The sequence below is a fragment of the Pteronotus mesoamericanus genome, unplaced genomic scaffold (assembly GCF_021234165.1).
Source record: "Pteronotus mesoamericanus isolate MK-2021 breed Mesoamerican mustached bat unplaced genomic scaffold, CSHL_Meso_final contig_24, whole genome shotgun sequence".
In the NCBI taxonomy this organism is placed as follows: Eukaryota; Metazoa; Chordata; class Mammalia; order Chiroptera; family Mormoopidae; genus Pteronotus; species Pteronotus mesoamericanus.
This window is the reverse complement of record NW_026555100.1, coordinates 8,168,535-8,181,152: the sequence shown is the minus strand read 5'-3', so window position 1 is coordinate 8,181,152 and position 12,618 is coordinate 8,168,535. Positions and strand designations below refer to the sequence as shown.

Below are 12,618 nucleotides of genomic sequence, written 5' to 3'. Positions count from 1 at the left end.
TTGTGGCCGCTCATTTCAATTGAGACCAATGGGCATCGTGTGCGTTTTCTCCATCAGGGTGCAGACACGGAGCATGTGGCCGGTTGGGTTGAGCCAGGGCAGAGGCCTCTCTGGGAAAGTAGGGTGGAGGGGAAGGTGGAGAGAGTTATACATGCTTGCAGGGGAATTATTATGTATCTAGACCAAGAAGTTCCAAGTGGTGAGAAAGGGTGTGAGGACTTGGTAGGGGGCTGGAGGTTGACAGATAAAGTGGCGGGGTCACACATTGGAGGACTTGATGAAGTTTAATAGTAGTGGAGCCAGCATGCTGGAGGGGTAAGTGAGCAGGGCAGTGGTGGAAGGGAAGGAGGCTGCTGAAGTTGAGGTTTCGGAGGTGGGAGCAGGTGATGCAGTCCCGGGAGGGGGTCAGGGAGGGAGCAAGGCTGACAGTGGCTGTGGTAGAAGCAGGTTGCTGGGTTGGGGGAGAACCTGGTGGAAGCCATTTCTGACTCACTCCACTCCCAGTCGTGTGGCTTGCTGCAGACTCCACTTGCTGGGTTTTCTTTCATTTCCTACAGTGGAACAGTTTCAAGCTGAATTTGCTGGAAGCCTAGAACCTGAGACAGCACAGCAGGCAGTAAAACTCTCGTAATGGAATTTCCAGAACAAGTTCAGGCCCGAGAGTGCGCTCTCCTTGGGAGGTGTGGGATGGTTGGGTTGGAAGAGGCCTGCCCTGCTTCTTACTCTTCTGGGAGGACCCACATAGGCCGGTCTTGGAAGGTGAAGGACCGGGAGACCTGGCTCCCCTGGAGCTGCCATCTTGAAATGCTTCCTCCTTCTGGGCATTCGACAAGGGCTTGCGAATCCACAGGTACAAATGTGGCTTCAGGATCCCCCCCGTCCCAGAGCCCAGCTATCTTCTCAGAGCCATGCCACTTGCCCTGTCTGGGCCCCAGTCTGGGTCCTTGCCTGTTGTCTCTGCACTTGACTCAGCACAAATGGAGCCCTGCCCTTGTCCAAGCCTAGACTTCTGCATCAAGGACATGTGTTCCAGTTTTGGGGGATGTCTTCCTGGGATCTCCCTGAAGATCTCTTTGCTGGCTCTGTATCCTTGCCTCGCAGTTTACATGCAACCTTAGAATAAATATGTTTGTTTATGCACGTACATGCTAATTCCAAAATAATATGGCTTCAGTTATCTGCTAAAATATTTGGGACCTCCCCCTGATGATAGCTACTGGTGACAATTGAACTTGTTCAGGCATGACCCACGGCGGGGCACGAGGTGGTTTCTAAGCCAGCACGCACCTCTCCTGTGACTCCTGACAAGTTGCCTTCACTCGCCCTGCAAATGCACTCTGGAGTTGGGAGCTCCCCTGAGGGGAAGCAGGACTGCAAAACCTCAGTTAGCGTGGCCTGGGGGCCTCTGCAGGAAGAGGCAGCAGAAGGCGTCACCTTCGCAACTCTCCAGGCCTGCCTGTTGGAGAGTTTCCACTTAGAGAAGTAGAACTGAGGGCCTGAATAGTGCGTGGCTCAATGGGATGTGACCAGCTATTTTTTGTTGTTTGTATTGCATAAAGAGACTTTCTAATATATATTTTCTACTTATTATTTCCAAAAGAATAAGGTAAGGGTGAAACAGATACCGCTGACATTTCTTTTCCAACTAACCAGAACTAATCTCACCCCTCCTGTGCTTCTTATACAGAAACCTGAGTTGATTTTAGAGCTTTAAAATTAGCCACCACTTTTCAGAAACATAAACATCTCATAAATTGAGAGACGGGAGTAATTTGGCAAGGAGGCAGGGAGCCAGAAAGTTCCCGTTGCCAGTCTGTCTGCCCTGCGCGGGGCCTGGTTTCCTGGCCAGGCCAGAGCTGGAGGGGATCGTGGGCCAAACCCCTCGTGTTGTAGGTGGGGAAGCCGAGGGCCTCGTGTGAGGGACTGGCCCAGCCTGCCGCCTGATCTGGTGGCTGGGCCTGCCTTCCCATCCCCTCAGAGGCTGAAGGGGCACCCAGGCCTGGATAAGAACTGCCTGTCAAGACCGGACACGATGCACAAAATGGACAAGGAAAATTGCTGGGGAAGTTCTGTCCTTGATCCCGGGGTGGGGGCTGGTTGGACCCACAATCACAAAGGCGCTTGAAACTTATTTTCCAGGTTGCATATTACTGGATTGCCTTTGCCCTAAACAGTTAAACCGGGGTGGGGAAATAGAGGCTGTTTCACCCCTCTCTGGGAAGAGGTCGGTGGGTAGTGTGGGGGCTGGACCAGGCTCAGGAGCCCTGGGACTTCTGCTCGGGGAGGGGAGCGCCGAGGGTGTGATGAGGATGGTGTGTGGGGTGAGAATCCTCTCCGGTTGGGGTCAGGTCACCTGGGGGGCGAAAGCGCTCTGCTCCTTTCCTGGCCGGCCTTGTGCTGAAATTTCTCCCCCGCCTCAGCCCATGGTGGGGGGAGGAGTGGCGTCCAGGGGAGTGGTATTTTTGTTTGTGCTTTTTTTTGTCCAGAGGTGGAAAGTGAACATCTTGCTTGCTTTGCAATGTCAGACCAGACCAGAGGCCCAGGGATTTGCAAATGGGACTATGAAAGAAAAGTTTCTTCATTCCAAGGGGCCCTCAAGGGCAGAAGCAGGGCCCCGGGGTGGCCTGAGGTAATAGCAGCCTAGTGGTTAAGAGCCACACAGAGCTGGGCTCTTGTTCTGGTCCCATCGCTGGCTAGGCTACTAGGGGCAAGTTATTTAACCATTCTGAACCTCTGTTTCCTTATCCATGAAATGGGTCTAACATTTGTGGCTACCTCATAGGATTGTTGTAAAGACCAAATAAGATCTGTAAATATAAGTGGCAGATCCTGTTATTATAACACTGTAAAGGGTAGCATGTAGGTAAGTTTCAGCTAAATAAACATTGTGAGTGTCCTTACACAGAAAAGATTATACCTTGAGGGAGGGAGCCCTCTATCACTAGAGGCATCCAAACAAAAGGTAGGGGTCCCCTAGCTGGCCATGTTACTGAGGTTTTGAAGCCACAAACCGGGACAGGCATGATGATCTTGAAAGGTTGGTGTGGTTTATGATTGTGGCGGGGGCCAGGGGGCTGGGAGGCAGGGCCTTGCAGCCCACCCCAGGGCCATGTGGATCATTCTGAAACTTGCATCCCTCCTATGAAGTACTGAGAGCTGGTGGCTAAATCGAGTCACCAGGTGATGAGGCAGGAAATGCCAGATTTTGAAGAATCCTTTTTGTGTGGTTGGTTACCCAAGTCCCAGAACGGAGGAGGGCCATGCTAGGTGGCCCAGTGCCGGGGGGTGGCTGAATGGGGTCCTCTGCCCCCTGACCTGGAGAATTCTACTGTCAGGCTGCTTCTGGAGGTGTTACGGGCAGAGGCAGCCAAGGCTGCAGCGCTTGGCAAGCCTGGGTTTGTGTGACTTTCGCCTGGATGAAGCACAGGCCTGACTTGTGCTGTGAGGATCTCTTGCTCTGCTGGGCCTTGAACAGAGGCAGAACAATCCTGCCAGGTATCAGAACGGGGTACAGCAAGGGGGATAGGATGGGTGTGGGGCTTGGCTGAGGGTCCCCTCACAAGTCTCGTGGCCACAGAGCTGCAGTAGCTTTGTAGGGGATGCTCTGGGTGCTTCCGCCTCATGGCCCTGTGTTCCCTGGAAGACAGCCTTCCCGCGGGGGTTCTGCTGGGCTGCAGAGGCAGGGGCCCTTTGATTTGACCACGCTGTCCAGGTTCCGGCTCAGTGAGCCTGAATGCCTCCTGGGTCCCCACAGGGCCTTCATGCTTCCGCGCTCTTGCCCAGGCCCCTACCTGGCATCCCTTTCCAGCTCAGGTGGGCTTCTTCTGCCTCCCTAACAGCTTCACCGTTCTGAGGCAGTCGTCACCCTTCTGCTGGCCATGGGGGTGTAGCAGGGACTGCGACTCCCAGGGTGACCCTGCAACTCAGGCTGGACCAACCACGGTCTCCCTTGGGCTGTTGCAGATGGGGCTATGAAAGGAGAGTCTCCTTGTTTCTGGTAGCGGGGTGGAGATGTGTCCACAAGAGTGGGCTACAGAGCTTTTTCTGGGAGAACAAAGCTGCTGCAGAGGGTGCCGAGAGGAGGGGTGGAAAGGGAGCTGAGTGCCGGCCCCTGCCATGGTCTGTCATGGGGCCAGTACACTGCCCTGGGGACCAAAAGGGTTCAAGTTGAATGTCTGCCCCTTGCACCCAAGGGCCTGATGGAAACGCACCCTTCAGTCAGACCCACCCGCCATAGCATGGAGCCCAGCATGTGGCCATGCTCCGCTCCTCTGCGGGTCCTTCCCTCTGGGTGGTGAGCAACTCACAGCCAAAAGCTCAGCTTTATTTATTATCTGTTCCTCCCCGCCCTTGGCACTTAGGTGCCAAAGTAAAAAAGTAAAATCGCTCTGGATGAAAGGAAAGTATGCACAATAGCAGGTTTGATGTTGACATTTTAAGAATCAGACCCAAACTTATGCAGACAATAGAGTATTGCCTCACGAAATGGTTACCTGGGGAAGCCCCAAACTTATTCAGGTATAATGCTGCCATTTTTTCCCTAGAACGTGTTTAGCCTCCTGATGGGTCAGTTTATAAGACGCAGAAGGCAGCCATCTTGGTTTTGATCCAAAATGGTGTTTTCAGTTTGACCAACAGCTCTAGCTGGAAGGCACACGAAAAAGATTGGCTGTTGCTGGGAGGCTCCGTGGGGAGTGCTCTATAGGTCTTGGAGGGGGTTCCCTAAGACGCAATCTCAAGCAGGCTGAGGCGGGAAAACCGGTGGACTTTGGTTTCATAAAGTGGCTGCTTGGAAAGGACGCGCTCCTCTTTGGACGGGGAAGGTCCAGCAGATTTATAAAAACAATCTCTTTATTCACTGTCTCGTGTTCACGGCAGTATTCCCAGTGTCTGAAGCAGTGTGGGTATGCAGTAGGCATTCAACAGATATTTGCTGAAGGAGTGAGGGAATTCAACAAATACTTATATTTATGAAGGATTGCCTTCCATTTTGCAGGCACTGCAGGGCTGGTCTTACTCTTTTTACAGGGCTGATGCACATGTGTGTGTTGAGGGGAGGGCTGGGCTGCTGCCCACACGTTCACATACACCTAGTTATAGTTTTCATTGCCCCGGGGATTATTGCCTTCATTGGGGCCTAATAATATGTGGGCTTGGCTTGGCTAAGGCTATGTGTTTGTATTCCAAGGCCAATACCTGATTTTTTTTTTAAAGAGACTATTTTGATGCAAGCAAAAAATTAGATTAAAAACAGAGCACGCACTCCCGGGGCGCTACGCTGGCTCATTTACAGTCAGCAAACAGCTGCTTTCCCTGGCCTGTATACACATGCTCTAAATCTGAAATAACAGCACTTTGTACCAGAGTCGGGGACCAGCTCCCACCTTCGAGATGATGAAGCTTTTCTGGTAGGGTTTCCCCCTCGGCCTGCAGGCAAAGGCAAACCTGTGTGATAGTGTCAGTGCTTCAGGGTGGAGGGTGGTGCCCTGGTGTGTGTGCACGTCCCCCATGGCAGCGGCTCCCCGCTTTAAGCACCGGAACCCTCTGTTTACATGAAGCGTTATGTAGAGCCCCATGAGGACCCAACACTGTAAAAGCGGGTCTGCTTTTCCTGAAATCGGCACGGGCTCCCTTGCACAGGCTCCTTACAACCCCTCCCAGTTGCCTGCCAGATCCCAGAGCTCCACAAGGCCCTGGAAGAAGACACTGCATACGGGTGGTCACACACATGTGGTCGCATACGTGTGCCTTCACAAATGCTCGCTTCTACTGTGCTATGTATTCATGCTTCTTCTTTCTCCCCCTTCTGCGTACTGTGTGGCCGGTTCAGGCGGGCCTCATCCGTACAGATGTCACCGACTACTTCATTGAGCCCCTAGAGCGGGGGCAGCAGGACAAGGAGGCGAGCGGGAGGACACACGTGGTGTACCGTCGGGAAGTCGCCCAGCAGGAGTGGGCAGAGCCTGGAGGGGACCTTCACAACGAAGGTAGGTTGGGGGCGGGACCCCAAGCTCTGCTTCTGTCCATACTTCCATGGTGTTTTTAGGTAACTTCAGGCCTTAAACCTCCCAATGCCTGGCCATAGTCTTCTCATCTGTAACACGGGACTGGGCCACACAGACCTACTGTCCTACTGTACCCGGTGGGTTTTAGAGGCTATTATGACTGGCTGCAGCTGGGGGCCAGGGGAGCTACCTGAGCCCCCTGAACTATGGAACTTGGGACTGCAGCATTGCTTTGCAAGGCCATTTCTCTGCCCAAGTAGCAGGTGGAATGGCTGCAGTTAGCTCTTTTCCCTAACACTCAACTCAACCTCCTGAAGCCACAGGAAGTCCTTAGGCCACTTGTAGGGAATCTGCCCTGTGTCAGGACATCAGGGTCAGCTTGGTGTCCACTAGACCATTGGAGACCTGTCTCCAATGCTATCTAGTGTGTGACCCTAAGCAAGTTACTTAACATGTCTGAGCCTCATTTTCTAATCTGTGAAGTGGGGGTGATCGCTGTTTACCTCTAAGAGTGTGTGTACCAGTGATAGCGGAGCTTGGCACATAGTAGGTGCTCCATGAAGGATTGTTTTTAGGCTGACTACTGGCACGTTAAGGTGAGAACCGCTGAGAGCAGGGGCATCCCTGCACGCTGGTGACCAGCACTGTACTTAGGACCCATGGCTGAGCGAATGAAGCCCGTGGATGCCACATGTGCTGGTCCTGGGCCTATGGCCAACCTCACAGTCCGAGTTAGCCTTGTCATGACGACCTCAGCCAAGAGGACGTGAGAAGACCTTGGGTGGAATCCTGCCACGAGCAACCACACCCTCCAGCCAGGGCCCTGGTGGGGTTGAGCATAGCGTGAAGGAATGCTTGGAAACCAGTTGTCCGCACATACAGTGCCTCCTTTGAAGCTCCAGCTGCTCTCCCTGTTCCTCATACGAGGAGCCGCAGCACCGCCACTAACCAAGAGGAGAGCTCTGCGGGCCTGGGGTGTGGGGAGGGGGGCCAGGGGCTGGGCGGAGCCTTGAGGGCTGGGGTGGATTACAGGGGCAGGGTGGGGACCGGCACCGTTCCCTACATCAGGACTGGGAGGAACCACTAGGCTCATTGGGATCCATTTTATTTGAGGCCAGTTTTGAATCAAAAGACCATAAATCCCCTTTCAGGGAGAGACCCTAGGGAAGTCCTGCTCACAGCTCTGAGCCTGGAACCAACCCCATCACCCGCCACAGTCGGTGGCTGGGAAGCAGAGACCGCTGAGCAGGCGGAGTTGGAGCTCAGGCCCGGGGACTCTGGTGTGACTCCCTCTCAGCAGGCTGCCCGCTGGAACTCCTGCGGGCCTGCGGGTGCTGCCCTGCCCTGGGCCCATCTGGGTCCTTTCTTAGAAAGACAAGGGGCACCGGAAGACTTTCTTGGAAACCTGTGACTGCTACTCTGTTGTTTTAGACCACCAGTGGGTCTGAACCCAGTGTGTGGAGAAGCGTTTCTGGGTGCGCCTGTCTTCCATTTACCATTCTTCATGAAGATGAAAGGTTTTACCTCAGGTCTTTGGGTTTAGTTGTTGGCACACAGAGAAACGCCTCAGAGGCCTGGGCCAGTGGCTCAGCGCCTGCTTAGCCACCAGAAACAGGCTTCTGAGGAATTTCCCCCAACTGTGCGCCTTCCTCCATCTCTGTCTGTCCCCATCCTGCCCAGGTGTCAGCCCAGCTCAGGTGGCCCCTCTCCTGGATCCCTCAGCCCCCTAGATTTCTCCTGAGACTGTCCCCCTCTTCCAAACCAGCCAGGGTGGGGGTGTCCTAAAGGACAGACACCAAGTCTTCGTGACGTTAGAGTCGCTCACGTGAGCTGTGCTGTTCCGTGGGGTGTGTCCAGCTTTCCTCGTGGAGGGAATGGAGGCATCGGGGGCCCGTCGGACTACTTTCCCAGCTGCCCCTCGGTAGAGGTGTGTGAGGGGCACTGGCGAACCGGGGAGGTGGAGGGGACTCTTCCCGTTGGCACTCAGGGTATGGCCTTGGCCGCTGCTTCCCGAAGAGGGCACGCACACCCCCCCCACCGACACGGTGACCTGTACACACTCGTTCCCTCACATGCAACGCACACCAGTCTCACCTCACCCCCACGCACAGTCACATGTCTCACACACTGACACTTGCCCGCTCACTTACCCGCCACAGTCACATACTCACCCTACCCCCGACACCCTTGATGGGCTCCAAAGAAGAGTTAAGTGATTCTTTCTCAAGGGCTGTGGTGGGAAATCTAAACCATTCCACGTCCTGGGTAGAGACTCCCTCAGCTGGACCTCTCTAGGGGTGAGGGGGCCTCACCCCAGCCCCTCAGGGGCTTCCCCGTGGACTCTGCCCTGGCCTTAGAGGGTGTGCCCTGGATGTTCTCATACTCCTAGCGCAGCCCTTTCCTTCTGTAACCCATGGTCCTGCTCTCTGTCACCTCTTCCCACCCTCCACTTCCTTCCTGAATGCCAGTCGGCCATGTGCGCCTGTGGCCAGCGTTCCGGCTCTCGGGCCAGAGGCTGGGGCTGCCAGATGCCAGGGCAGCCAGCCAGGCTGGGGCTCAGGGCTGCTGTTTTTTGTTTTTGTTTTTTAATTGAGATGAAATCTACCATATTTACATTTTAATTAAAGTGTACAATTCAGTGGTTTCTTGCTGTATTCACAATGTTGTGTAACCATTACCACTATCTAATTCAAGAACATTTCCATAATTTCCATAAAAACCTCTGTACCCATTAATTAGCAGCCACTCCCATTTCCCTCTGGCCCAACGCCCTGGCAATCAATCACCAACCTTCCCTCTATCTCTATAGATTTGCTTATTCTGGGCATCTCATGCAAATGAAATTATATAATATGTGGCCTTTTGTGACTGGCTTCTTTCCTTTAGCACATACATCTCCTCCATGTTGGAGCCTGTATCAGTACTTCACTCCTTTTTATGGCAAGGTAGTATTCCATTGTATGGATACACCACATTTTGTTTTTTCTTATGTTGATAGACGTTTGAGTTGTTTCCATATTTTTCTACTATGATCATGATGCTATGAACATTTGTGTACAAGTTTTTGTGGAACATATGTTTTTGATTCTTTTGGGTATATGCCTAGGAGTGGAATTTCTGGGTCCTATGATAATTTTATGTTTAACTTTCTGGGGAACTGCCAAACTGTTTTTCAAAGCAGCTGCATCATTTTATAGCCTCTTGAGGCTTCTTGGGTGGGCTCCCTAAAACCCTCCGAGTGGCCCGCTGCCCCCATCCCTCCACATTTTGAGGGTCGCCTATTTTGGCCTGAACGATGAGAGACACATAGCAGAGGGTGTGGGTGGAACATCTCCAGGGCCTATCGCTGACGTCAGTAGGCCCTCCCTAATTTCCCGTGCTGTTTTTGCTGAGAGAGATATCAGATGTGCCCTAATAGGGAGTGATAATGGGAGAGTGGGAGGTCTGAGTTTACATTCTGGGCTTCTGCCATTAACTTGCTGTGTGACCTGGGATGAGTCAGGTAACCTCTCTGAGCTTCCCTTTGACGGACATGGCAGGGAGAGCTGTGAAGGTCAAGTTCTACATTTCACTTGCCATATTTGAGCCTTTGGGCACTGCTCACAAGTTGGGAGTGACTGTTACTTGTTACCCTCACTCCATGGAGAGAGCCCTCGTCCCTTCTCCTCTCCTCCTGGGGGTCCTCCCTCCCCCGTCCCAGGAATTTATCTGTGGGTTACCGTTGGGCTCAGGCCCCAGGGCTGCCAGGAGCTCTTCTGTAGTGCAGTCTGCGAAGAAAGACACAGTGTGCTCAGGGGCAAGTGAGAGTGACACCAGCTTGAGCCCTGCTCACCCACTGTGATCATGCAGAGGATGGGCCGCCCTTTTCTGGTTTCCCCAGGAGGACAGTGGCCACACATTTTTTTCAATCTTTAAGTCTAGTGCTTTTTCCCCTTTGCATTATAGCTCCATAACCAAAGGGAAGATAAAAAGACAGTAGCGCCGAGTCCTGTGGTTCCTGTGGCCCCGTCCTCAGATTTTAGTTCCTCAAGAACCCCTGTCTACAGAGGCTTAGAGGCAGAACGTGGGTCTCTGCAAAGGTGTCTTTTGATTCATCCCTGAGGGTCACCTGCACTGTGGATGATGTCTTCATGAAGTTGCACACAATGGATTTTTCAGGGACAATTTGCTTAGGACCCTCTGCTCCCTATGCTCCAGCAGGTTGTCCTGCTCCCTGTCCAGCCCAGCTCAGACGTCCCGTCCTCCAGAAGCCTCCCTCCACACCCTGGTCCTGCTCTGCGACTTGGTGTAAAAGCCTTTCCTAGTCAGTCCTACTTAGTCCCTGACATACTGTATTATTACAGTCTGGTATCTTATCTGTCACCTGCACTAGAGGATGGGCTTGAGGGCAGGGCCCTTTGTTCATCAGCTCCCACCATCCACTTACAAGTATTGGGGCCCCTCCTGTAGCTGCGTCCTTGGATACATTCTAGGATTTTAGGGGCGGCATCTTTATAGCCTTGGCCCCTGGCCCACTCTCTGTGAGGTTCTCAAATAGCTGTAGATAAAATGAATGCCCTTAGAAATCAATAATACCAGTGTCAGGACTTCAGGGTGGGATGGCAGGAAAATCATTAAAAGGTAAGACTTTGAAGCTTTCTTGTGAGACCCCAGGCTTCTCTCTTGCTTTCTTAGCTTTCCCTATAGTGTCCTCATGCACCTTCACTCCACTGTCCCAACAAGTGTTTCTTCAATCTTCATTCATACTATGGTGTAGACGACAGATAACTGTTTAAGGTGTTGCCTTGATAAGTAGCAGTATACATAGTGATGTTTTAAAGCATGGTCTTTTGATTCAGACAGCCCTGGACAAGCTATTTTGAATCTCAGTTTGTTTACCTGTATAATGGGGACAATAAACTGATAGAGTTGTAAGGACTGGATTAGATTAGGTTTGATTGGGTATAGTAGATTGGGTAGAAGGAAGGCCTATGGACCAAAAATGGCTCACCACTTGTTTTTGTCAATAAAGTTTTATTGGAATACAGATACACGCATTCGTTTATGAATTATCTTTTATGCTTCAACAGCCAAACTGAATAGCAGAGACCAAGGCTGTATGATTCACAAAGCCTAAAATATTTACTATCTGCAGAAAAAGTCTGACAGCTCCTAGATTACATAATACAAGTTAATAAATCCTAGTTATATAAATATTTTTTTTTTTTAGCCAAAAGGCCAAAGCTGTGTTGGTGACATTTTGGGAAGCTGTCAGTGACTGGGTTTTGAGAGGCTTGGGACATACTCCAGGGGTGCCTCACGTATCATGCATCGGCCACAGTAATATTACAGTTTTTTTTTTTAATCAAAATGTTTCCACCCGCTGTCACCTTTGATTTTTATAGCAAGCTTGTGGGGCAAGAGAGCGAGGGTTATCCATCCGCATGTCACAGGAGGGGAGCTGGAGGTCCACAGAATTGAGGGGGCAGGCCTTGGCTGGGATACATAGTGAGATAGGACCGAGGAGGAACTGGAACCCAGGTCAGTTCTCACTTCTCTGCTACTCGTTGCCTCAAAGACAGCCGTGCCCTGTGCCAGAAAAGGGCTCCTGCTCATGAATGACCTGGTACAGAACAAACCCTCATGCTGCCTTGGTTTACAGAAGTGGGAACAGGGGCACACGTGACAGGGGCAGGGGTGGGTTGATGGACAGTGTCACAGTGACAGCCCCTTATGTGGATTTGACATTGGTCTCTCTCCATCCTCATTCCAGCCTTTGGCCTGAGTGACCTTCCCAACCTGCTGGGCCTGGTGGGGGGCCAGCTGGGAGAAGTGGAGCGGAAGCGGCGACATGCCAAGCCGGGCAGCTACAGCATCGAGGTGCTGCTGGCAGTGGACGACTCAGTGGTACGCTTCCACGGCAAGGAGCACGTACAGAACTACGTCCTCACTCTCATGAACATCGTGAGTGTCCCTGAGCCTTGGGACAGGGAGGTTGGGCAGGGGGTAGGGTGCGACCACTGGAATTGGTCTGAATGCACCGTTTCTCTCCAGCTTGTGTTTTCTGGGTGGACTCGGGGAGTCTCTCTTTGCTCCTTGGTCCAGCTGGACAGTGGATTCCGTGGTGAAATGGGCCCGAGTTGGCCTGGCACCCATCCCAGCCTGACCTCAGCTATACATGCTTGTGCTGGGGCGCCTGCAGGCCAGCCACGCAGGACCCTGGCAAGCTGGAGCATTTGGACAGTGGGTTCCGGACTTGGACACATTCAGAGTCTAGGTCAGGAATGGCTGGTACTTGCCTGAGACTTCTCATCTGGAGGAAATGCTGCCATGCCAGGCTGGGATCCTGGCCAGTGTTCTCAATCTGCCAGTGGGTGGACAGAGGGTGGTCTCAGGCCCCCAGTGTTGGCCTCGGGTGTTCACAGAGACCCGACAAGCAGAGAAAATGAGGGTCACAGGCAAATTTAAGGCTGGCGAAGCGGAGAGCCGTGCCCTGTCCCAGGTGGGTGGTGGCTACTTAGCAGCTGTTGGTGGCTCTCATGAAGACAGGCAGGGCTCTGGTCACAGAAAGGTGTTTCAAGGAAAGTCAGAAATGTGGTTGTTTTTAGTGCTTTTTAAAAATCTTTTGTGGAAA

The 12,618-nt window shown here is 52.5% G+C and overlaps 1 protein-coding gene across 2 annotated transcripts in view; it reads left to right on the top strand.

The window, feature by feature from the left end:
• Positions 1-12,618, top strand: part of ADAMTS14 (ADAM metallopeptidase with thrombospondin type 1 motif 14) — an 85,426-nt gene that overhangs the window by 22,331 nt on the left and 50,477 nt on the right. For both annotated transcript variants that reach the window (XM_054572420.1, XM_054572419.1), the window contains exons 3-4: positions 5,831-5,987; positions 11,758-11,948. In XM_054572420.1, the coding sequence (XP_054428395.1) occupies positions 5,831-5,987; positions 11,758-11,948 (348 nt within the window). The remainder of the gene's footprint in view (positions 1-5,830; positions 5,988-11,757; positions 11,949-12,618) is intronic.